Source organism: Muntiacus reevesi, chromosome 5, assembly GCF_963930625.1.
Source record: "Muntiacus reevesi chromosome 5, mMunRee1.1, whole genome shotgun sequence".
Lineage (NCBI taxonomy): Eukaryota > Metazoa > Chordata > Mammalia > Artiodactyla > Cervidae > Muntiacus > Muntiacus reevesi.
This window is the reverse complement of record NC_089253.1, coordinates 2,679,107-2,705,966: the sequence shown is the minus strand read 5'-3', so window position 1 is coordinate 2,705,966 and position 26,860 is coordinate 2,679,107. Positions and strand designations below refer to the sequence as shown.

The window sequence follows — 26,860 nt, the reverse complement described above, 5'->3', positions numbered from 1 at the left end:
AAGCAGTGGGAGCCATTGACTGATTTGAGGTGGAGAAGTCATGAAATCGGGTCTGTCTTTCACGGAGAGCTTGCTGGCTGCTGAGGGGATGGGTTAGACGGGCCGGGCCAGTGGCAGGGAAGCAAGTTCAGAAGCTACCAGGGTGTGTAAGAGCAGCTGGGTTTGCTTGAGTGAAACCCAAGGGCTAGATGTCCAGGAGCACAATCAGGGAGTGGGTTCAGCCCGTAGAGTGGCGGAGATGGAATGGTTCCTGTTTGTCGATATAACTAGAGTCACTGAACTTTGACCTTCCATGCTTAGAAGCCATCGCTGCACAGAGTCGGCCACGGTGGTCAGCAAGAAGCATTGCTCACTCCCTCTTTTTCTCTCTCTGACACGTGATGCTATAAATTCACTGCCCTTGTCGAAGAAAATCGCACCCGGAGTTTTCCTAACCAGTATGAACTTGACCCAAAGGGACTGTGGCCGGAAGAGAAGCCATTCATAAAACATCCCTTTAGATCATTGAGGACAGACAAGGCCCTCACCCTCTCTCCTTGCAGGGTTTCGAGTTGCCCTTTGCAGAATGAGTTGATCAGAAGAAAGCCCCGGAGGTCACAGCGCCCTCCAGGAGACCTTTCCATGACCTCCATACAGCCTAGAAACGTGCGAGCCACTCCCTCTGTGGTCCCCAGTGAGCTCTGTTTGTGTTTCCATCAGGTGGAGATGCAGAGATGTCCAAACTGTTGAATATGTAAATTAGCTCCAAAGTAACTCCAAGCGTGCATGCCTGCCAGGGGAAATGTGTTTCTGGCAGATGCCACCAACATGCAGGATTTATGAATGCCAGCTGTCCAGACTTCACCTAGGTTTCCTTTGTAGGCAAATTGATTTATGCACCAAAGGTCTGCTAGAGCCTTCCTGCAGGGATTCACAGCACAGTTCAAGAGAGGTTCAAGACAGGACAGGGCAGACCCTGCAGGAGAAGCTAAACCAGTTAATTAATCCTTGTTCTCTGAGAGCTCGTTTCATTCAGTAAAAATCTGCAGTGGCAGCAATGTCTTGTGTTGGTCTCTCAGTTGTGTCTGACTCATTGTGACTCCCTGGACTGTAGCTCACCAGTCTCCTCTGTCCATGGAATTCTCCAGGCAAGAATACTGCAGCCATGCCATCCTCCAGAGGGTCTTCCCAACCCAGGGATCGAACCCAGGTCTCCTGCATTGCAGGCAGACACTTTAACCTCTGAGCCACCAGGGAAGCCCTTAGGAAGCAATGTCTTAGGTGCTGCAAATTCAAAGTGAATAAAAGACACAGTCCCAGGAATTTCAGGAGCTGGCTGTGAACTCAGTTTTTCCAAGCCCCCGTTTGCCTTAATAGCGTTATAAGAAAGGCTGGGGAGGAAAAAGACACAGAGTCCCTGTCACAGCCAGAGGAAAGCTTTCAGTGACATTTAGATGCCAGAGACCACTTGTGTTCTGAGTTTTGAAGGATGAGTATGAGTTCATCAAGCAGAGACGGGCAGAGGGCAGGCTTGGCAGATTATCTTTACAGCAGGAATTTAGAGGGGTGATTTTGTTGGAGAGAGGGATCTTCCTCTGCATTTTTCATGAGGCACTGATGTTTTATTTATTTTTAAATTTTTATCTTTTGACCACACCATGCATGGTATGTGGGATCTTAGTTCTCCAACCAGGGATCAAACCCATGAGCCCTGCAGTTGAAACATAGGGTCTTAACCACTGGCCCGCCAGGGAAGTCCCCAGAGACACTGATGGTTTATTTTACTTTATGTTTTGGTTTAAGGCAACAAGATCTTTTTATCTCACAGTTCTGTAGGTCAGAAGTGCAGGTGGGCGCAGCTCGTCATCTGGTTCCTCTGCTCAAGCGCTCACAAAGATGAAGTCAAGCCGTCAGACATCTGGGGCTCTCCAGCCAGAGGCTCAGGGGAAGAATCTTCTTCCAAGCTCACTTCAGAGTTGGCAGAATTCAGTTCCTTCTGGTTGTAGGATTAAGGATACTACTTACGTGTTTGCTGTTAGTGGGGACCTCTTCCTGGTGGCTCAGCAGTGAAAGAATTCGCCTGCAATGCAGGAGATTCAGGTTTGATCCGTAGGTCTGGAAGATCCCTTGGAGAAAGGAATGGCAACCCCTCCAGTATTCTTGCCTGGGAAATCCCGTGAACCGAGGAGCCTGGCGGGCTACGCTCCATGGGGTCGCAAAGAGTCGGGCACTTAGTGGCTAAACCGACACCACTCTCAGCCTTAAGGTGCTCCTTAAAGAGACAGTGATATTTTAAATGCAGTGAGTTTCAAGGTGGTAGCTTTACCCAGGACTCTTGTCCTCAAGTCCCCATAAACCCTTCTACTTGCAGGAAACCCAGAATTATGGAAGTTTCTGTGATTCAGTCCCAGACATCCCAGGAGGAGGCTTTCTCAGTCTAGAAGGGAGCATTTCCTGAGCGGTAACACTGCAGACTCAGGCCCACCTCTCAGCCTCTTGCCACCTTTATATCACTTGTGTAATTAGCTGTAAAATAAAATACTGAATTTTAGTGGTAAAAGGACCTCAAAACACCATCTGGTCCAGTCCCCATGTTTAGCAGCTTTATATGATTATCTCCTTTCTATAAATGCAATAGCTCCCTGCCTTGCCCAGGGCATATGGCTGGTGAGAATGGCATACTGATTGAATGTAGGTTCATTTTGGGTCCTTGTTTTATTCCTTGCATCTTAAAAATAAGAGTTCTTCCATTTTTTATTCTTGGGTCCTTGTTTTATTGCATTCTAAGAAGAAGAGTTCTTCCATTTTGTATATGACTTATAACCCCCATGCTACGTACACTATGAGAATATTCAGATAACTGTGGCTCAGACCATGAACTCCTTATTGCCAAATTCAGACTTAAACTGAAGAAAGTAGGGAAAACCACTAGACCACTCAGGTATGACCTAAATCAAATCCCTTATGACTATACAGTGGAAGTGACAAATAGATTTAAGGGACTAGATCTGATAGACAGAGTGCCTGATGAACTATGGATGGAGGTTTGTGACATTGTTCAGGAGACAGGGATCAAGACCATCCCCATGGAAAAGAAATGCCAAAAAGGCAAAATGGTTGTCTGAGGAGGCCTTACAAATAACTGTGTAAAGAAGAGAAGTGAAAAGCAAAGGAGAAAAGGAAAGATATTTCCATTTGAATGCAAAATTCCAAAGAATAGCAAGGAGAGATAAGAAAGCCTTCCTCAGTGATCAGTGCAAAGAAATAGAGGAAAACAACAGAATGGGAAAAACTAGAGATCTTTTCAAGAAAATTAGTGATACCAAGGGAACATTTCATGCAAAGATGGATTCAATAAAGGACAAAAATGGTATGGACCTAACAGAAGCAGAAGATATTAAGAAGAGGTGACAGGAATACTTTTGTACAGAAGAACTGTACAAAAACGATCTTCATGACCCATATAATCACGATGGTGTAAGCACTCACCTAGAGCCAGACATCCTGGAATGTGAAGTCAAGTGGGCCTTAGGAAGCATCACTATGAACAAAGCTAGTGGAGGTGATGGAATTCCAGTTGAGCTATTTCAAATCCTAAAGGATGATGCTGTGAAAGTGCTTCATGCAATATGCCAGCAAATTTGGAAAACAGCAGTGGCCACAGGACTGGAAAAGGTCAGTTTTCATTCCAATACCAAAGAAAGGCAATCCCAAAGAATGCTCAAACTACCGCATAATTGCACTCATCTCACACACTAGTAAAGTAATGCTGAAAATTCTCCAAGCCAGGCTTCAGAAATATGTGAACCATGAACTTTCAGATGTTCAAGCTGGTTTTAGAAAAGGCAGAGGAACCAGAGATCAAATTGCCAACATTCGCTGGATCATCAAAAAAGAAAGAGAGTTCCAGAAAAACGTATATTTATGCCAAAGCCTTTGACTGTGTGGATCACAATAAACTGTGGAAAATTCTGAAAGAGATGGGCATACCAGACCATCTGACCTGCCTCTTGAGAAACCTGTATGCAGGTCAGGAAGAAACAGTTAGAACTGGACATGGAGCAACAGACTCGTTCCAAATAGGAAAAGGAGTATGTCAAGGCTGTATATTGTCACCCTGCTTATTTAACTTATATGCAGAGTACATCATGAGAAACACTGGGCTAGAGGAAGCCCAAGCTGGAATCAAGATTGCCGGGAGAAATATCAATAATCTCAGATATGCAGATGACACCACCCTTATGGCAAAAAGTGAAGAGGAACTAAAAAGCCTCTTGAGGAAAGTGAAAAAATTGGCTTAAAGCTCAACATTCAGAAAACTAAGATCATGGCATGTGGTCCCATCACTTTATAAGAAATAGATGGGGAAACAGTGGAAACAGTGTCAGGCTTTATTTTTGGGGGGCTCCAAAATCACTGCAGATGGTGATTGCAGCCATGAAATTAAAAGACACTTACTCCTTGAAAGGAAAGTTATGACCAACCTAGACGGCATATTAAAAAGCAGAGACATTACTTTGCCAACAAAAATTCGTCTAGTCAAAGCTATTATTTTTCCAGTGGTCATGTATGGATGTGAGAGTTGAACTGTGAAGAAAGCTGAGCACCGAAGAATTGATGCTTTTGAACTGTGGAGAAGACTCTTGAGAGTCCCTTGGACTGCAAGGAGATCCAACCAGTCCATCCTAAAACAGATCAGTCCTGGGTATTCATTGGAAGGACTGATGCTGAAGCTGAAACTCCAGTATTTTGGCCACCTCATGTGAAGAGTTGACTCATTGGAAAAGACCCTGATGCTGGGAAAGATTGAAGGCGGGAGGAGAAGGGGACGACAGAGGATGAGATGGCTGGATGGCATCACTGACTCGATGGACATATGTTTGAGTAAACTCTGGGAGTTTGTGATGGACAGGGAGCCCTGATGTGCTGCAATTCATGGGGTCGCAAAGAGTCGGACACGACTGAGCGACTGAACTGAACTGAACTGAACTGAAGAAGAAGAGCTCTTTCATTTTGTATATGACTTATAACCCCAATGCTACGTACACTATGAGAATATTCAGATAACCCCTTTTTTCCTGACAGTCTGATCACCAGCCTCACAGACCCATGGCAGGACGACAGAGGGTCTTGGACTCCAGTAGGCCTGTGACTTACTAGAAAGGCCCGCTACTGAGCCCCACACTCAAATATAACGGGAGGCTTTGAGTGGAGCCCTGGAGTCATTATACATGTAGCCTGGTGACCCTAATTCTGGTGGTTAGGAAACCAAACTCTAATAAATTTCACAGTAAGATACAATAGAAAAAATGATCTCGGGGTTCAGGGCGTGAGTTCCTTATTATAACAATAATAGTTCTCTCATTTTTCCTAAAGTACCATCTCAAATGAAAATACAGTGAAAAACTGTTAAGGAAAGCATTGAGCATTGTAGACATTTTCTCATTTATTGGAAAGGAGAGATAATTGAAGTCAGTAAATGCTCCTAGCCCACTCCCCCCCACACACACCCTAGTGTTGGCTGCTAATGGAAGGTTGGAAGGTTGGCAGATAATGGAATAATTAGGAGATAAATAGAGGTAGCGATCCATTCTGGGCTATGTAGAAATATTTACACAAATTTGACCTCAGTAGTCTACCCTCCTCCCAACTTCCACCTCACCTTTCTCTCATGGAGACTTTTTTTTGGGTTGACTTAGCATCATTAAGCATCTTGAACTAATGCTGGGTTGCTCTGACAGAATGAAAGCAGGCTTGAAGTTTAGTGCGGAAGTGGTTTATTACATTCCAGCCCTCGTCGAGCATCGTGTCTGAGCAGAAGTTTAAGGGTTCTGCTGTCCTGCGATGGCACCTGGTAAACCTTGGATGTTCAGTGGATGTTGGCACTTGGGTAAGAAAACCTGGGGAGTAATAAGCACCCTTGAGTTCCAATGAGGAAGTCAGAGGACAGAGTATCGGGGTAAGCTGTAGGGCAGTAGTCATGGTCCATTTTGGAAGATTTTCAATGATTTTTCAAAAATCTGATCTACATACACATCAAAAAGGAGACACTTGTTCAAGAGAATGGACTTGCCCCGAGACCATTAGCGTTTAAGACTGGTGTGTTTATGAGTGTTGGTGGAAGGGGATGCCTGCTTTGTCCAGTCTTGGTTCAGACATGGGACCCTGACTTGAAACTGAAGCTCCAGTCAAATGCGTGGAGCGTCTGTCACCGGCGAGCTCGGTGCTGCGGGGTGAGGTGTCAGTGCTGGGCCCTCAGCCAGGGCAGCCCGCTGTCGGAAGGCTGTGCAGGGTGGTAGGAGAAGGCCTGAGGCTGAGGGCCGCACTCGGTCTGAAAGGATGCCTGAAATCAGACAGGACATGGGAAGGAATCAGTCCCGGCTGGGCAGCTTCAGAGCCAAGCGATGGAGGTGAGAAGCCGTGTGCAAGCAGTGCGCAGGTGGATGTGGGGACCAGCGAGGCGACCACACTAACTGAGCCGCGACCTGTTACCGTTTCGTTTTTCACACACGTGTAGTTGTACTTAACCCTCACAATCACCCTAAAGGATAGGTGTCATTAACTTTCCTCAGAAGTTAAGGAAGCTACAACTCAGAATGGTCAGTTGACTTGCTCAGGGTCCCACAGAACTAGTGCAGGTCAAGCCAGAGTTCACACCTGGCCGTCCCAAGCCCTATACTCTCCTACCGCCGCACATCTTTGAGAAAACTTGAAATTAACTGAATCCAACTTCCCACGCACCTCAGACATCCTGTTTACTATCCTCCTGCCACAATAATGCAGGCAGGGTTTGAGCCCAGTCCTAGCACTCGCTACCTCTCAAGATGGACCTGAGACAGCTGACTTCGTGGGCCCCGAGTCTCCCTCCTGTGACGTCACCCACTGCGCCCTTTAAAGCCACATGGAGCCTGACCTGTCTGACCCTCCCATACGAACCGCCCTCCAGACAGTTAAGGATAGTACTAGGACCCCTTGAATCCTCTTTTCTGAGACAAACAGCAGAAGGTCCTCTGTTACTTGGCCATCAAGAATAGGAGCTAGAAAGAGTCGTAGGTGGTATAGTTAGAATAGAGAGCAAGCGTGAAGGAAGGAGTTCTCTGTCTTTCTTGGAGGAGTTCGTGAAAGGCACTGGGAGCAGTGAATTGTCCTGGGAAGGCATTTCTGAGCAGAGAAAGTAGTAAAGGAATGTTTCTTTACTACTTTTATTTTCTCATTCACTCATTAGTGAATCAGATACTTTTCTAAGCCCTGGGTGGGCTGTTGCAGTTAGAGCGGTGAGTGAGGCTGACATAGTCCCATCCTCACAGCCCTTGAAGCAGCATCGTGTGCTGGGTGAGTGACAGGGAGCTCAGCTGGACGGGTTGGTGGAGAGACAGTCCCAAAAGGAGCATGCTGGGACAGGTAAATGGGGCCTGTGGTGTTGGAGAAGACTCTTGAGAGTCCCTTGGACGGCAAGGAGATCCAACCAGTCCATCCTAAAGGAGATTAGTCCTGGGTGTTCATTGGAAAGACTGATGTTGAAGCTGAAACTCCAATACTTTGGCCACCTGATGCGAAGAGCTGACTCATTTGAAAAGACCCTGATGCTGGAAAAGATTGAGGAGGGCAGGAGGAGAAGGGGACAACAGAGGATGAGATGGTTGGATGGCATCACCAACTTGATGGACATGAGTTTGTGTTGACTCCAGGAGTTGGTAATGGACAGGGAGGCCTGGCGTGCTGCCGTCCATGGGGTCTCAAGGAGTCGGACACGACTGAGCGACTGAACTGAACTGATAGGCCACGGTGATGCACTTCTCATGAGTACAGTAAAGTAAAACAGTGAAGGCTTCTACGAGGCAGGAAGATACTTGAAACTCAACCTTAATGAGTATTTAAAAAGCATAGGAAAACCTGAGATCGGGTTTACACTTAGGCCAGAATTGTTCATTCCAATTCTCTGAGGACAGAACCCATAGTCCCACCCCCAGGAATTCTGAATAATTCAGTGTCTCTGAACCTTTACTGGACTTCCCTACAAACTGGGAAGTTTCTATTTCTTATTCATGTTAGATGTCTGTCTGCAGATCCCTTATCTTTAGCATTCATGGAGTCCTGAAGGGTCGGGAGAGGTCTGGACATGTCCACTGTGGAGGAGATACCAACTTCTTACCGTGTAAATAATCACTTATGTTTTCCATCCACACACAGCTGCCCCAGAGAGAATGTCTTGAATGAAATGGTACTCAGCCTTTAGCAAGATCATCCCAGAAAATAGGGCTGAACAAAGCAAACACCCATGAAGATGATTCTGTGCTTTGGGGAGAACCACAGGAAACCATCTCAGAGCCTAGGGACCTTAGGAAAATGTGTTTTAAAATTTCATGCAGGCCAGAAATTATGAAGGGAGCTTACTGACATATGTGGCATTGGCTGAGACATGGCACCTTGGCAAAGCATGTGAATTTAGGGTGTGGGATGTTTAACTTTAGCTATTAGATTCTCAGTATAATAAGGCAGAGATATAAATCAAGAGGTTGAATAAGCTCAAAGTGGCAGCAGTAATAATCATACCTGGATACTGATGCATTAGCTAAAGGTACAGACTTAACCCAGGGAGCCGTGGGAATCCTGGGGAGATGAGGCACATAGCTCAATTGGTAAAGAATCCACCTGCAATGCAGGAGACCCCGGTTCGATTCCTGGGTCGGGAAGATCCCTTGGAGAAGGGAAAGGCTACCCACTCCAGTGTTCTAGCCTGGAGAACTCCATGGACAGTCCATGGGGTCGCAAAGAGTCAGACACGACTGAGCGACTTTCACTAAGGCGAGGAGGGACATACATGGGGCAGTGAGACCCTTCTAAAAGCACGAGAGGATTGCCTTTCTCCTCCCTGCAGGTTCCAAAGCCCTGAGCTTCTGCTCGAGTGAATTGCTTGAGTGAATTACGTTTTCAGCTCTGCGGAGAGTGACCGAAATGCCCCCCCCTCCCCGAGTGAAGCTTCACGTCGCGTGCACGTCCCTCCTGGTGGAGAGTCTTTATGAAAAGAATCCCTCTGCCCAGGACAGTTATGAAGGGGCTGACCCCGCTGCACATTGCCTGTGACACTGATTAACACAAAGTTCTCCCAGGCACACAGTATTCATATCATCTGTCAGCTTACAAATCGTGAGTCTGACCCACAAAGGACAGCAAAGAAGGAGTTATACTGGAGCTCAGATCTCTGCCATGTTTCCCAGTCAGGCGAGTGTCTCCAGTTTGGGGACTCTGAGGTAATTTGTTTTTACCCTCAATTTTTTTTATTTCTTTACAAGTTGCTTTCACATACATTAAACCATCTAATGCTCACAAGTTTCCAAGAGTAATTATACTCATTTTTCATGAAAAGGAAGCAAGACCCAGAGGAATGAAGTGACCCCTTAAAACCTCTAACTGAAGGACACATAGAAAATATATTTATGCATAATATATTTTAATAATATTAATTAGCTATATAATAATAATATTAATGTAAATATTAGATAATAAGGTATACTTCTATTCATTCCAGCAGCCATTGACTTTAATAGGCCCCACACAGGAAATGCATTGAATAACTAGTCAGGAACAAAATTCAGGTTTGCTGCTTGTCAGTGTCCCACCCTTTCCTGTTACTCTGCCCTGCCTTCCAGAGGGGACCCAGCAATAGGGGACAGAGGTTTCTCTGCCTGCTTCCTGCTCTGACAGTTGCTAAAAGCATCTGATCCTTCTGCCCTGCCCTGACTTGCCACAAATGGCATCAGTTGCTTTGATAAAGGGGATGCTTCTCCCTTCATGCTCACTCTGGCCCCAAACTGATGGATGCCTGAAGATACAGAGCATGTAAAGCTAGAGCCTGCACTTCCAGTGGACCTTTGTTCAAAGAGGAGAAGGGGACGGCAGAGGATGAGATGGTTGGATGGCATCACTGACTCAATGGACATGTGTTTGAGCAAGCTCTGGGAGTTGGTGACGGACAGGGAAGCATGGCGTGCTGCACTCCATGGAGTCGCAAAGAGTCAGACATGACTGAGCGACTGAACTGAACTGAATAAGCATAAGCTTTGCAAAACAAGTTAACCCCTCCTCATCCATTGAAATCATGCTGCATTTTATGTTGCTAGAGATTTTAGGGCTTTGGCTGGGAAGAGGGTTGGTGTCCCCAGGACCCAGACCTAGAGACACGGGTTCAATCCCTGGGTTGTGAAGATCTGACATCCATCTGAGGCCAAAGGACATGTGGCATTGTTCAGGGTTGGTGTACAAAGGTCAAGTCCCTCTCACATAAATATTTCAGAAAGGATCTAACTTCTCATCATAGCTGATGGAGAGGAAAGAAATACAGTATTGTATGTGGGGAGTATTTAGTTTGGGGAAAGCTGTTTCTCAGTAATCAGAACTCTTTTTCTGCTTGAAAGAGACTATACTTTGTACACACGCTCACATCTGTCCCCAGCTAACCTCCAGACTCTAATCTGCCTGCATACCTCCTTGAGCCACAAGAGAGCAGACTGCAAGCAGAGCGAACTGACAGCGCCAGCTGGGGAGCTAGTGTTTATGGCTCTTGCAGCCCGGGCTGGGAGGCAGGGAGGAGGCCCCTGGGATTGTTAAAGCATCAGGAAGCTGACCTCTCGCCAGAACTGTCCCTTCCGCCTTAAGAAGCCTATTAAAAAGGAAGAGAAGGAGCACTGACCTGTCAAAGCCAATGACCGCTGGAATGGATAGAAATGTGTATCATTGTATGTCTAGTAGTTACATTTATATTCATCTTAGAATGCACTGATTATAACGTGTTAATATAGTTTCTATCTGTCCACCAGCTGGAGTATTTATAAGGGGGACTGGATCTAACATAATTCATTCATTTGATGGATTTAATTATCTAGGTTCTATTGTTATGACATGGGCTTCCCAGGTGGTGAGGTGGTAAAGAATCTGCCTACTAGTGCAGAAGAAGCAGGAGACACGGATTTAATCCCTGCATTGGGAAGATCCCCTGGAAATGGAAATGGCTACCCACTCCAGTATTCTTGCCTGGGAAACCCTATACGCAGAGGAGACTGGCAGGCTATAGTCCATGAGGTCACAAAGAATCCAACCCTACTGAGCAACTGAGCACACACGCACACACACATGGTTATAATATAAGGAAAGAAGAAGAAGAAAAGAACTGTGAATTTGAACTCCAGTTGCTGGTCTAAGTGACTCTGCTGTAACCCAATATAAGTGATATGGTTGATAAAGTGAGAAGCCCAATGCTAATTAGCAAGGCAGGACTTGTGGCAAAAGAAAAGGTCAAAATATGTGAATAAAAGGGAGAAGTATTCAAATCCTATGTTTATTCTGAAATATAGTGTTTAGCCTTTATTATATGTACTTACAGCTTTTTTTTAATGTTACCATAACTTCTGACAGAAGAAAATAGCTTTGCTCTCATGGGTCTGGAAATTATCTAGTCTTCTTTTCCCCCTTTGAAACAGAGGTTTTTAAACTGCATTTTTGATAACACAAGTTTTCTAAGCAGTGAAGCCATTGCATTAGTGTAGAAAAGACTATGAATGTAGTATATGTCACTATGTCTCAGAAATAGACTTTTATAGAAAGGACATCTTTTCGCTGGCTAAAATAGGACACAGGGAAAGACATGTCCATGGAATAGAAAGGAACAGATTTCTTAAATACATCAATTATTGTTTCTATGTCTAATTGGAAGTTAATGTTCAATGACTTTAGAGTTAGATCTATTTGATGGATTGCATTTTGTGGCTCATTTATGTGCATAACCGCCTCCATGTTGCTGACATCGACACTGGGCTTGGTTGGCATTTTTGAGCTTATGCTAACTAGCCAACAAGGGGGAGCTACCTGGAGGTGTGCAGGCCTCAGAAATGGAAGTGAAGCCACTCATGGAGAAAGCACAGAGTAGGTCGGGAGAGTTGTGAATGTGCCATAAGTAAACACACTTGGAGTTAAACCACTAACTAGTTGATTAAAGAACTTCCTGGGTGGCACTAGTGGTAAAAATCCTGCTTGCCAATGCAGGAGACATAAGAGACATGGGTTCAATCTCTGGGTCAGGAAGATCCCCTGGAGGAGGGCATGGCAGCCCACTCCAGTGTTCTTGCCTGGAGAATCCCATGGACAGAGGAGCCTGGTGGATTACAGTCCATAGGGTCGCAAATAGTCGGACACGTCTGAAGCAACTTAGCATGCATGCATGCATGGTTGATTCATTCCCAAGAAGCACAGACCCTTGCTACTCAAAAGATCTCATCCTTCAAACCTGAGTTTAAAATGCTTTCTTCTTTTGCAAAGACTTTTGACATTCTCCCAGGAAGCACAATTGTTCCTTCTCTAGGGCTTCCCTTGTACTCACAAATCCCTAGCAAAGCAGTTACCTTACTGTGTTCTAACCATGTGTTTGTGTGTTGTTTCCTAGGGGAGGAAGAGATGGGATAATTTTTGTTTTCATCTTTATATGCCCAGGCCTATCACCTCACTGGCCTGAAAATTTTTTTCTTGTTGGATGAATGCATCAAAAATTCCAAAACTGCTTATCAAAAGCACCTTGAAACAGATCATAAGGTGGTTGAACACCTGTCTTAAATTCCATAAATATTGATAAAAACGCGGCAGGAATAAAGATTTTTTTGGAACGAACAGAGGAAGATATATTTCAGGGCACTTAGGTCTTTCAGAACCATTTGTGAAGATCACTTCAAATTTTCAGTTAAAAATCCCTTCATCCTCTAAGACTTTGTAAGCTGGATCCTTGCCAGGAGTATCTTTTATGGCTGAGCTCTCAACTGGTAGAAAACTGGATTTATGAATTCTGAGTCTGCTGGTACTTCTTACATCACTCCCCTCCAGGATTAAAGTTCCTAAAATGTTTATCTGTTATTGACGTTAAGTGTCCACTTTCTCCTGGACAAAGAAATGACTGTATAATGGAACAATATGCTTAATGAGGAAGAAAGAGCTAGGCTAGAAAGGAAGATAATAATGGACCAGATCTTGCTGAGGAAAGATGCTGCTAAGATCCAGTGTGTTCTTGGTCCGCAGAGAAGAGGGGCTTCTTTAGGCCACTGCCTAACCCAGCTGTAGGTTGCTTTCAATTTGGGTCTTCTTTTCTACAGTCTTTTACCATTTAAACTCTCACCTAATTACATTTGAAATACCCAAGACCTTTGGGAAGTGCATTTCCTCAGGGAACCCGTGTTTGCCATCCTCACAGTTCTCCCTTGGGTCCTGAATTCTACTTTAATCAGCTAATCTACTTTCCAGAATTTCCTTTCTGAGGAATTAACCTTTCATCTCACTGTGCTATGAACATTGAACAGGTGAAAAGGAAGCCTTCCTCTGCCAAGGATAATTCTACCATGTTTGATAGCCAGTGGGGCACATTTGCAGCCAGTCAATACAATAGCAGGGAGCAGAAGGGATTCAGAATCAATGAGAGTTGTGCTTGCATGATTTAGAATGAGCCACTTTTCTTTATAAAGGTCTTTTTTCCCTCCCTCTGAAAGCAACAGCTAACATCTCCTGGAGTTGTAGAAGAAATCTAAACATAAGTGATGCATTCAAATGGTCCCCAATATGCACAAGCCCCAGGACTTCCCTAGGGGCTCAGTGCTAGAGAATTCATCTGCCAGCACAGGAGTTGTGGGTTCAATCCAAGGGTCTGGAAGATCCCCTGGAGTAGGAAATGGCAACCCACTCCAGTATTCTTGCCTGAAAAATCCCACGGACAGAGGAGCCTGGTGGGCTACAGTCAATGTGGTGGCAAAAGCATCAGACCCAACTTAGCAACCAACCAACAACATGCAGGAGCCCCAGCCAGTAAAGACTATAAAGTCCCAGACAGTAAAGGGCCTGTGTCGTATGATCTTTCTTCAGCTGAAGTTGCAACCAGTGACTTCACAACCTTAGTATATTTGATTTAGCCTAAAAAGAGGAGCTCCACTGACTCTTTGCCCTCGTCCTGCCTCAGTCTGGCAGTGAGCTTTGGGAGATGCAGAGACCCCGATGGGCACCTGCACCATGTGAAGCCCACCTAGGCCTTCCTGCTCTGGGCAGCACTTTATCTCTCAGCTCAGAGCCTGTCGAGCCCAGTTCTCAAACCATCCTGTGCTTCCTGGACTTTACGGAGTGTAGAGTGATTGCCTTTCTACTGATCATGTGTGTTCCCCTCTGTCACAGGAGGACTGTGTCCAGGGGCCAACGATCCTTGCGTGGAGAAGCCGTGTCCAGGGGACATGCAGTGTGTTGGTTACGAAGCCAGCAGGAGACCGTTCCTCTGCCAGTGTCCACCGGGAAAGCTCGGAGAGTGCTCAGGTGCAGAGCGCGGTGGGATGATGAGGGTCTAAATTCATATTCTGGAAGCCCTTGCCCTTGAGTAAATTACACTGCCCTAGCCCTTTCAGAAGACTTTCTGTCTGCATGTAACATTTTCCTTCAGAATGAACCCCAGCCAGCATCCACCTAAAATACTTGGAATTTATTACAGCTGCAGCCTGTGCTTAGGAAACATGCAATGCCTGTGGGTTCCTTATATAATGGGAGACCACAGCCTGTGTTTCAGTTGTGTCATGTGGATGCTAAGGGTGTGAAATTAGAGAAAATAAAAGGCTGTTGGTTAGGCAGAGGAGTTGGAGTATCTGTGGCATTGCCTTTCATGTTCTGAGCCTATACGTCTCAAAAGAAAGTGAAGCTGAGCCAGTTCAGTTGACCTTTGTAGGGTAAGCCCAGCCTAGACCAGGTAAGACTCCCCACTGCAAATGTACAACTAACTGCATGTTCCTGAAAGGTGAGGTGATCACCTCTGTGTCTTAAAGAAAAAAAAAAAATCAGTATTTGTGTTATTCCAATCCAGATGATCCTCCATTTCTGATCATCACTCAATTTCAATACTTCTCTTGATTCATATATGTTCTACCATTTCTTTCCTCTAAAGAGAGTCATGTTCGCTTTTGTTACCAATAGAACCCTTTTTGTAGAGGATGTATTTCAGATATAAGCACGCTGATATCAGTTTTAGAATCCAAGAAATATTTATTGAGTGATGATTATAAAAGTAATTACAGTGGGAATAAAAAATTATTATATCTAGTATGTGCAAGGCACTTGCGAAGCACTGGGTTCTAGAAACTCAGGCTTTGCAAAGACAAGCACTATTCTTAAAAATGGAAGCCAAAGCTCTTTCAGAGTTGACTTCAAGAACAGAGCTGTCCCTGAATCCACATACGTGCCTTTGAAGTCTTCTGAGGCTCTAAGATACTTATGCTGCCCCACCCCCAACACGCCTGCTGTATGCACCGCAGATGGGTCTGCAGGATAGCAGTAGGGCACTTTTCCGAACCTCAGGTGTCCCTTTGTGCCCATCTCCCTTCTCCTTTCTGTATGCAAAATTCTTCATTGTCCATGATTATCATCCATTTTGGTGTATTTCCACACTTTCACCCCAGTGAGACAGCTTTTCAGCCATTACTTTGTTTCTTAAAACATAAAGTGGAAGGCAGTAAAAAAAAAAAAGAGAGAGAGAGAACGAACTCAGAATTGGGCGATATGGGTAGCTACTAAATATTTTAGGCAGGGGAGCCTGAAATTCATGGTCAGTGTGGAGTTGTGACTGCACAAAACTTGAACTTCCTTTGAATCACTGCCTTTATCAACACTTGTGCAAATGACCTAAGTTCGCAGTTCAGCATCAGGATACTTGGGGAATGTGGATATTCTTTGAAAATGGTTTCTCTTTCCCTTGCTTCATGAAAGTGAAAGTTTTCAATTGTCTAAGTGGTGTGGGTGGGCATGAAGGAATATCTTTTAAAAATGCTGATTTTAGAAAGCAGGAATTGGGAATTTAGTGACTGTAGGAGAATCCAGGTTGGAGAACAGACCAAGCTGCCCTTAACGTGAGAGAGCTCAGATGTGGGGCCTCTGACTGGTTCAGTATTTTTTACTCTGAAATTGGAATGTGGCCTGAAATGGAGGACCAGTTTTTATCCAAATCATTTGTCCTCAGTGCCCCACCAGCACTCCACGGAGTTTGATCAATTCGATTGGTAGTCGTTCAGTGATGTCACGGGTCCCTTCTGGTTTCTGAGTGTTCAAAGTATCTATGTCTCCTCGTCATGGTCTTTTCAGGGCACACTTCTCTCAGCTTTGCTGGAAACAGTTACATCAAATATCGGCTTTCTGAAAACAGCAAAGAAGAAGATTTTAAACTGGCCCTGCGTCTGCGAACCCTACAAAGCAACGGGATTATAATGTACACCAGAGCAAACCCCTGCATCATACTGAAGGTAATTAAAATGGGTTATCTTTGTCCGCAGTCAGTTCTCATGTTAGTATTTTGGCTCTTGGGTCTGAAATTGTTTTGTCTTTTAAGTTCAGAAAGCAGAAGCTGACTTTAGGGCCAGGGGAGCAGCAGCAAAACTGGGAAGTGTGCCAATACCCCATTTCCTTTTGTACATTCAGCTTCAGAATTGCCTCTTTGGAGACTGGGGTACCTCTCTCTAGAGTGGGTTCAAGGGCCGGCCTCCTTTGAGCTGTAATCACTCAACAGTTCATTAGAGTCTTTCCTAATCAATTCCACAGCAGGGGTGGTCCTTTCAAAAGGCTGACTGTGTCCTCTTATACCACATGGGTCTATCCCCAGTGACCTCTGAAGGTCACTTCTATTCTTGCCCAGGAAGGACATTGGAGGTCTGGGGTATAGAAGATTCCATATGCCCTCTTCTGGCCCAAGGAGCCTAATTTTTAAATCATTCCTGGCCTCAGAAATGCTCCAAAGGCACTAGATTTCCTTTAGAGCAAGTCTGGCGTTTGTATTCACATCAGAGCCTCTCATGCCTTCATAAAAACAACAGCAGCAATAATACTAACAACTTTACATGCCTCATTTGGTTTGTGTTATGAAGTTAATATAATAAATGTGATTTATTTATGTACACACACACACACACACATATATATATATATGTGTATATATATATATATATATATATACTCAGTCATGTGCAATTCTTTGCAACACCATGGACTATATAGCCTGCCAGGCTCCTCTGTCCATGGGATTCTCCAGGCAAGAACACTGGAGTGGGCTGCCACTTCCCCCGACCCAGGGATTGAACCTGAGTCTGTTGCGTCTCCAGCATTGGCAGGCAGGTTCTTTACCACTAGTGCACCTGGGATCCCATATGGAGACACAAGAGACCCAAGTTTGATCTCTGGGTCAGGAAGATCCCCTGGAGGAGGGCCTGGCAACCCACTCCAGTATTCTTTCCTGGGAAATCTCTGGACAGAGGAGCCTGGCAGGCTACAGTCCATGGGGTCACACAGAGTCGGACACTAGAGGTTCAGAGAGGTTGAATTATTGACAAGGTTGTGTGGCTAAAGCGTGCCAAGCCTGGCCCTGCCTCCAGTCTCGCTCACACCACGCTTTCCATTGCCTCACTGTCCCCAGCTTTCAGTGTTGTTACTACAACTCATTCTATCCAGAATCACATGTGGGCCTCTGTAGACGAGATTAAGCCTTCCCGATGGGAGGGGAAGGGGACCTAGGAGGGACCATGTTTAATGGAACACTGTTTTCCTCTGGACGTGCACTCAGAGGTGGGGGGTGTCTGTCCACGAGGACCCGCTCGTCCACGGGGAAATGGCAGGCGGTTTCCTCCTTCCACTGCTCTGTCACCCGGCTTAACGGGGCTCGTGGTGGGCCGTGTTAGCTCCTGAGCTTTGGCTGTTTGTTTGGTCACATCCACGTTGATTAGATGACTCAGGCTTTAATCCTAGAGGGAGAAAAGCATGTAGAAGAGTAGATGCAATGGCCGTTCCTGCCACATAGACTTCATATACCTGCTTCTGATACTGCCAGGCTCTGTGCAGAGGGAGTGAGCCGCGAACTAGAGTTTAAGTTGGCCACTTCCGTAAGGAATCTCCCGCTACCCTGACTCATTCAACTCAGAGAATAATTACAGCCCTGTTAGGAAAACAGTGTTTTCAAAAGAAAACAAGAGACTTCTCTGGTGGCCCAGTGGTCAGGCTTACAGGGTAGGGACGCGGGTTCAGTCCTCAGTTGGGAACGAAGATCCTGCATGCCACAGGGCCAAAAAATAAAAATAAGAAAAATAAAGTATACCACTTAGAAAAGTTTTGGACAGATTCACTTTTTTAAAAAAAGAGAGAGAAACACTCAGGATGCACAGTTTTAGAAAACAGTGAATTCAAATCAGATCTTCATGATGGAAGAAGATAAATTCAAAAACCTAAGTCCTGTCTTTTTAACCTCCTGGCTACTGAAGCAAGCTGCCTAGCATCCTTAGCTCACTTTCTTTTTTTAAAAAATGTATTTTTTACATTTCTTTATTCATTTTAATGGAAAGATAGTTACTTTACAGTATTGTGATGGTTTCTGCCATACATCGACGTGAGTCGGCCATAGGTATACATGTGTCCCCTCCCTCCTAAACAGCCCTGAGAGGCAGGGTTGTATGATCACTGGGAAGGCACTCCGCTCACGCAGAGGTCACAGCTGCCAGGGGCCCTGCCTGGGTGTCACTGACCTTCCCCCTCTCTCCTTCCAGCTTTCACAGGACTGGCAGCTGCTGAACATCCTTAGGAAGCAAATACTTTCTATTAGCAATTCTTTTAAATAGCGTTAAATTTGAGAGAGAACAAAAATATGGGATATGAATGGCTTGATCCTAAAATGGAGCTTGTCATTTGACACTTCACTGGCAAATGTCTAAAATGTGCAGAACCCTAGGGATGGGAAAGAAGAATAATTCAACCTTTTATGCGGCTCTAGCTCCTAAGGTATATTGTATTTCATGAAACAAGTGTGTTTCTGAGAGTTGTGTAAATTGAATCTCTATAAATGGAATTCTAATAAACCAGGGATGGTTGCTATTTGAAGGAACCCTTCCATTAATCCCTTTGTGATGTGAATAACCACCCCCACCCCAATCTGTCTGTTGGGTAAGTTTGCTTTTCATATGTTGGCTTTGTCCAAAGCAGGACACAGCTGTACTAAACTACTGCAGATACTCCCCTGCAGTCACCAGGAATAGCCACTTAGGGGATTTGAATCTGTTTGCTTAACATTTTCAGCCTCATGCAAGATTTAATTTCATTGGCTTTAGGTTCAGTGTGTGCCTTATACTTTGGTTCAATGACTACGCTGCAGTGCTTTGTTTAAATTGCACCTCTTGGTTGTTTATATTTTCCCAGCTAAAGCACATTCTCTAAAAAGTACTTAAGATGACCTGCAAGGTAGAGGGTACCCCTCAAAGACAGTTGAAGAATTTCATGGAGACCTCAGGAAATGAACGTTCTCATGGACAAGGAGGTGCTCGTCCTTCTGTTTATGATTGATACTTGTCTCTTCCAGAAGAGATTCCAGACTCACTGTAAAACCTCAAAAGTGATAAAATCAAAGCACCATTAAGATGAAAACAGGGATAAGTGAATTAGGGGAAGGGGATCAGGAGGGACAGACTTCCAGTTATAAATAAGCCATGAGGATATAATGTACTGCATAGGGAATATGGTCAATAATACTGTAATAACTTTGTACAGCGACAGATAGTAGCTAGACACAACAGGGATGATCATTTTGTAATATATAAAAATATCGATTCACTATGTGGCACACCTGAAAATAATATAACAAGTTAATTATACTTGTACTTTTAAAAAGATAAAAAACGAAAGGCTAAGACCCAACTAGTAAAATAGGGATGGACAGAAAGACCAGGGATTTGTTGAACACAGACCATAGCTCTGAATTTCCTGGCAGCCAAAGTCATGATGAAAGTGGTGGGATAGGTTCCGTGGCTCTCCTCAAACCTGTAGAAGAAACATGCTGGATCACTAGGAGAGATTCCCGAGACACAAGTAATATTTTTCCCTGCATTAATCTTTCAGGTCCAATATTATAGCAAAAGTGCAAGACGTACTTGCTCGTTAGTGTGTGTGCTAAGTCGCTTCCATCATGTCCAACTCTGCGACCCTGTGGACTGTAGACTGCCAGGCTCCTCTGACCATGGGATTCTCCAGGCGAGAATACTGGAGTGGGTTGCCATTTCCTTCTCCAAAGGATCTTCCTAACCCAGGGATCTAACCCGAGTCTCTTTAAGTCTCCTGCATCGGCAGGCGGGTTGTTTAGCACTAACATCACCTGGGAAGCCCAGTTTAACTGCTTTTCACTCAGTCATGTCTGATTCTTTGCGACCCTGTGTACTGTAGCCCACCAGTCTCCTCTGTCCATGGGATTCTCCAGGCAAGAATACTGGAGTAGCCACCATTTCCTTCCCCAGGGCATCTTCCCTACCCAGGATTGAACCTGGATCTCCTGCACTGCAGGAAGATTCTTTACCATCTGAGCCACCAGGGAAGCCCAGATAACTGCTTTGCAATGCTGTGTTAGTCCTGGTGTACAATGTGAATCGTGTATGCATACCTGTAGCCTCACTCTTGAGCCTCCCTCCCGTCCCCCATCCCTCTAGGTCATCACCGGGCACCAGGCTGAGCTCCATGTGCTTTACGGCAGCTTCTGTGTATTTTCATTCTCATGATCTCATGCACACATGTGAGTGCCTGCTTTTTCACCACTAAGAAAACTGAGGTTCGGAGAGCATCAGTGACTTGCCTAAACTAATCAGTAGTGCCCTGGCCTCTGGCAGTGGCAGGCAAGTCGGGAGTACTGCACTGTTTATCAAAAGAAGAGATTCCTAGGGCTGAGATTTATTCATTGTGTATTCATTAAAACTGTATTTTTTGAGCATCTACTGTATGTTGTTGTTGTTCAGTCACTAAGTGATGTCCAACTTTTTGCAACTCCATGGACTGTAGCACGCCAGGCTTCCCTGTCCTTCACTACCTCCGGGCGTTTGCTCAGATTCATGTCCAGTGAGTCAGTGATGCCATCGAACCATCCCATCCTCTGTCGCCCTCTTCTTCTTTTGTCTTCAGTCCTTCCCAGCACCAGGGTCTGTTCCAATGAGTCGGCTGTTTGCATCAGGTGGCCAAAGATTGGAGCTTCAGCTTCAGCATCAGTCCTTCAATGAATATTCAGGGTTGATATCCTTTAGGATTGACTGAAAGTCCAAGGGACTTTCAAGAATCTTAGGCAAAACAATTTGAAAGCATCAATTCATCAGCATTCAACCTTCTTTATGGTCCAACTCCCACATCTATACATGACTACTGGAAAAACCATAGCTTTGACAATAGGGATGTTTGTCAGCAAAGTGATGTCTCTGCCTTTTAATACTCTGTCTAGGTTTTATAGCTTTTCTTCCAGGGAGCAAGTGTCTTTTAAGTTCATGGCTGTAGTCACTGTTCACAGTGATTTTGGAGCCTTGGAGCCCAAGAAAATAAAATCTGTCACTGTTTCCACTTTTTGCACTTCTTTTTGCCATGAAGTGATGTGACCGGATACCATGATCTTAGTTTTTTGAATGTTGAGTTTTAAGCCAACTTTTTCACTCTCCTCTTTCACCCTTATCAAGAGGCTCTCTAGTTCCTCTTCTCTTTCCGCCACTAAAGTAGTATCGCCTGCATATCTGAGGTTGTTGATATTTCTCCCAGCAACCTTGATTCCAGCTTGAGATTCATCCAGCCTGGCATTTCACATGACGTACTGTGCATATAATAGGGTGACAATTTTGAACCAGTCTGTTGTTCCACATAAGGTTCTAACAGTTGCTTTTTGACCTGCATACAAGCTTCTCAGGAGACAGGTAAGTTGGTCTGGTATTTCCATCTTTTTAAGACTTTCTCACAGTTTGTTGGAATCCACATAGTCAAAGGCTTTTGCATAGTCAATGAAGCAGATGTTTTTCTGGAACTCCCTTGCTTTCTTTGTGATCCAACGAATGTTGACAGTTTGATCCTTGGTTCCTCTCCTTTTTCTAAACCCAGCTTGTACATCTAGAAATTCTCAGTTCACGTAGCTTGAAGGATTTTGAGCATAACCAACTAGCATGCAAAGTGAGTGCAATTGTTCAGTACTTTGAACATTCTTGGGAACTGCCCTTCTTTGGGATTGGAATGAAAACTGACATTTTCCAGTCCTCTGGGCACTGCTGAGTTTCCCAAATTTGTGGCATATTGAGTATAGCACTTGAACAGCATCATCTTTCAGGATTTGAAATAGCTTAGCTGGAATTCCATCACCTCCACTGGCTTTGTTCGTAGTGTGATGCTTCCTAAGGCCCACCTGACCGCATTCCAGGATGTCTGGCTCTAGGTGAGTGATCACACCATCGTGGTTACCCGTGTCATTAAGACCTTTTTGTATAGTTCTGTGTGTTCTTGCCACCTCGTCATCATCTCTTCTGCCTCTACTAGGTCCTTGCCTTTATTGTGTCCCTCCTACTGTATGCCAGATAGCTATTAATGGCCGTCTTAAAAAATAGGTTTTTGAAACCCCTTTCAAAGAGTATTTGTAACCTTCTTACAAGTTTATGATGATATGCATGTGCCAGAGCCACACGCCAACAGTCTGAAGCAGTCAGACTTTGCACTATAATTCATACTTTCTTACTCAAAATTCTGCTTTCTTACAAGGTGAATTACAGCTCTGATAATTTGTTTCCTTAAACCCAAGCCACTGAAGATCCAGGTTAAAGCATGTCATTGATTTCAGACAACCCTGAATACCTGCACCTTTTGTGACATTATGCTTTAATTGAACACATTGCCTACCTATCTCCACTTCTCCACCCTGACAGACACACTCCATTTCAGATCCTTGCTGCAGACTTTTCTTACAGTTTCATGTACACTTCAGTTTCTATTAAACTATCTTGCCCTCTGTTTTGAAGAAGCTTTGTCCTCTTAAAAGAGAGATTCTTTAAAACTGGATAAACCCCATTCTGAAGACAGAAAAATTATGACCAGAGTGTAATTTTCCAAGGTGAGAGGACTCAGATATGAAAGCATTCTCTCCTCCTCCTGGCATAATATACTTGTAAAATAGCCAGATATTGACTTTTTACAAGGTAGCTTTTGGTATCGGCATTCTAGTTCGTTATCTAGAAAAGGCTTATAATTCCAAACTCCTAGAATTTAGAAGGTATGAGTCACTTTTGTTTTCAAAAGCTGTGGGTCATGTAGGTATCTTTCTGTTCACTCAGGTGTGTTGTTGCTGTTATTTTTTTGAACAGGTAAAACAAAACAGAAAGCTTAACCATACACTGTAATACCATGGGATAATCTTAGTGGTAGAACATCTGTGTATGTGACTACATCAGAGCCACAGCAGTTCTCCTGGATGAATTTATAACTTGATTATTATCCCAAGAGATGGGGGTTAGGGTTCGGGAGGGGAATGGACCAAGTAATATATTCATTAAATACATCCTTTTACAAAACCTCACCCCAAGATTTTCCTTGATAGACTGGGGACCCCTATAGACGCTACAGCCACTGAACACTACAGCAGATGGACTGTGCCAGAGGCAGGTAGTCCCCAAAGTCACATTTGATCGTTTTATTACTGACACTGAAATAAAAATATGGATATTATCCAGGAGTTGTCACTGAGAAAGTATTCTGGCATGATTTACAATATTCATTCGGTACATTTTGTTGAACAGCAACAAAAAATGACAAAAACAACGGCATAGATTACACATGAATGATCTCTGAAAATAAAAATTTGTTTCCAGTCTTTGTGCTGCATGCATTTGTATTACTGAGCACAGGATGTATGTACCGTACAAGGTGGCTGACAGTTCTGTAGTGGACTCATCCTCCTTGTAAAATAAGCCACGGCAGTTCTCTTTGCTTTCTCTATAAGGGGTCTTAAACCCGGAGCTTCCCCGGTGGCTCAGACAGTAGAGAATCTGCCTGCAATGCGGGAGACCTGGGTTTAATCCCTGGGTCGGGAAGATCCCCGGTGAGGGGAATGGCAACCCACTCCAGTATTCTGGCCCGGAGAATCCCATGGACAGAGGAGCCTGGCGGGCTACAGTGCATGGGGTCACACAGAGTCAGACACGACTAGGGGGCCAACACTCTCACTTTTCAAACCCAGACGCCAGCCAGTTCTCCCTAGGGAACCTGGGTGATACAGGACAAAGCTGGAATTTGATTTCTCATTCCTAAATTCACAAGGCTCTGCCTGATTCACAGAGCCTCCCGCCTTTCATATACACGTATTTATGTGGCATAAACTTTATATGTAGGAAGAGAGGGTGCCAGTGAATTCATGGAGTCTCAGTGGCAGAACTGAGAGTCCCTAGGAATTAGTTGTCCGCAAAAGCCGCTGAGGCATAGAAAAGTGTCCCGTTTGTGAGGGTGAGTGGTGGTGTGCCCGTCCCTAACAGGTCTGTCAGGAGCCAAACGCATCTTGGAAAGATAGACTCAGTTTATTTCTGTGACGTTGGTAGCTCCCTGGCCCCGGTGCCCTGAGTACCCCCGTGCCTTCCCCTTCCGTCCATTTCCCCCTCTCTCTCTACAAGCTCCTGCTCTCCACCCAGGCCCTGGCACCAGACTGCACGTGGCGACAGACCCTAGGTGAAGGCTGGCTGCCCTGGCGTGGCTCAGCGGCTGCCTCTGAGGGTTCACAGAGGACAGGGCCCTGGCTTCTGTGTCATGCTCTGTGGCCGTGAATTCCTTCGTGGCCCAGCACTGACTTGTTGATGAGACAGTGCTCTGGCCTTCATTCCCTGGATCTTCACAGCATCTCACATCTCTGAGAAATGCACATGAGGGTGGGCAGCAGAGGAAAGGCCAGCCTGTCTCCTGCGCAGCAGCTGATCCTGGCTCTCCCGCTGGTAGCACATGTCCCTGAGTTTGCTGTCCTTTGGGAGTTAGCCTGCTCGGGGCAGGGGAGACCTGGGTGCCTTCCCTCACCAGGGCAACAGAAACAGCAGGCCGCTCTCTGTAGCTGACCCCAGACCAGGGGCTGGGAGTATCTGCAAGGTGTACACAATGAGCCAGATCCTTCTGGAGCTCCCGAAGTCATGAAATACACATCCGTTCTTTCTGTCTTAAGTTTTTTATTTTGTATTGGGATATAGCTGATTAACAATGTTGTCATAGTTTCAGGTGAACAGCGAAAAGGCTCAGCCATCCAGTCTCCCCCAAGCGCCCCTCCCATCCAGGCTGCCACGTAACACAGCAGAGCTCCCTGTGCTGTAGGAGGCCCTTGCTGGTTCTCCATTTTCAATGTAGCAGTGAATACATACGTTCCTAGCAACTGGCTAAGCCCTGAGTACTTTATAGGATGCTCTTAACCTAAATGATGAACAGCAACCCTGAAGAACTGCTGTAAGCCTGTTGTAAGCAGATGGCTAGCATTTAATAAGAGAGTTTTTAAATCTTACACATGCATGAAGCTGGGAAGTAAGAAATTCACATGTCCTCCTTCTCCCCCCTACAGCACAGTCGCAGACTTTCTTGGGGCGTATACATGTAATTCTGGGCTTAGTTGGTTCATGGCCATGTCCCCACTTAAACAGAAGCCCCGGGAGGCCAGCAGCAACAACTCCACTCAGCAGTCCTCACAGGCCCTGCCACACTGCTCGGCACACAGTGGATGTTCAATGCATATTTGTAAATGAATATTAATAAGTTCACAGAACTCACTCTGTGCTGGTAGTAGTTTGGAAGGGCGCACAGAATAAAGGACCCCCCTAAACAGAAAACTGCGGTGAATTTTTAAAGGATGAAGATGGAAACAGTAGGAACATTCTTAAATATTAGTGTGGATTTCTGAGCCTGCACTCCTATTGCTAATTACAAGACAATTTGTGAAATCTCAGGTATGCATCTGCATGGCATATAATGAGGAGAAAGGGTGATTATTAAAAATCAACCCATAGCAGATTTGCGAGTGGATCAAAAGCCCAGGCTGGTTGGGAACAGGGTGCCCAGGAGTGCATGGCCAGATGCACGTTGAAAAGCACCCCGGTGTTGGTTCCGCGCAGATCGTGGACGGCAAGCTGTGGTTTCAGCTGGACTGCGGCAGCGGCCCCGGCATCCTGGGCATCTCGGGCCGCGCGGTCAACGACGGGAGCTGGCACTCCGTCTTCCTGGAGCTCAACCGCAACTTCACCAGCCTGGCCCTGGACGACAGCTACGTGGAGCGCCGCAGGGCGCCCCTCTACTTCCAAACGCTGGGCACCGAGAGCGCCATCTACTTCGGGGCCCTGGTGCAGGCGGACAGCATCCGCAGCCTGACCGACGCGCGGGTCACGCAGGTGCTGAGCGGCTTCCAGGGCTGCCTGGACTCGGTGGTGCTGAATAACAACGAGCTGCCGCTGCAGAACAAGCGCAGCAGCTTCGCCGAGGTGGTGGGCCTGACCGAGCTGAAGCTGGGCTGCGTGCTCTACCCCGACGCCTGTGAGCGCGGGCCCTGCCAGCACGGAGGCAGCTGCGCCGGCCTGGCCTCCGGAGGTGAGCACCCTGGGCCCCGCCCCGGGGGTGGGGGGATGGGGGGATGGGGGTGGGAGGCCGACCTGCCTCACCGCTCTCTCAAGCATCTGGGAGTGCTCTCCCAGAGAGGTGGTTTCCCTGCTGGCTCAGCCTCTTAACCCCCTGATGGAAGTTGGCAATTACAGGAGCTGGTCACTTTGCAGAATCCCAAGGGCGCAGCAGGCCAGCTGCAGGGGCCTGGAAGGTGCCGTCCAGCTCCCGCTCCCCGCCATCTCCACACCTTCCCAGGTCTCAGCAGCCTGGAGGAACTGGATGCCCTTTGAAGTGTCTGCCCCTTTGGACCACTTGCATGTCACTGCAGAAAGACTGGGTAACAATCTGAGTCGTGATGATCAGGCACTGCCCTCTCGCAGGCAGACATGGGACTTTAGCTTCTACTAAAGGGCACCTGAGGGTGGATCTGCCACCCTAGAAACAGAAGTGTAGAGGAGATGTT

General features: G+C 45.7%; 1 protein-coding gene across 2 annotated transcripts in view; it reads left to right on the top strand.

The window, feature by feature from the left end:
* FAT3 (FAT atypical cadherin 3) overlaps nt 1-26,860 on the top strand; it is a 624,278-nt gene that overhangs the window by 570,881 nt on the left and 26,537 nt on the right. For both annotated transcript variants that reach the window (XM_065936477.1, XM_065936476.1), the window contains exons 19-21: nt 14,176-14,310; nt 16,120-16,277; nt 25,917-26,385. In XM_065936477.1, coding sequence (XP_065792549.1) covers nt 14,176-14,310; nt 16,120-16,277; nt 25,917-26,385 — 762 coding nt within the window. The remainder of the gene's footprint in view (nt 1-14,175; nt 14,311-16,119; nt 16,278-25,916; nt 26,386-26,860) is intronic.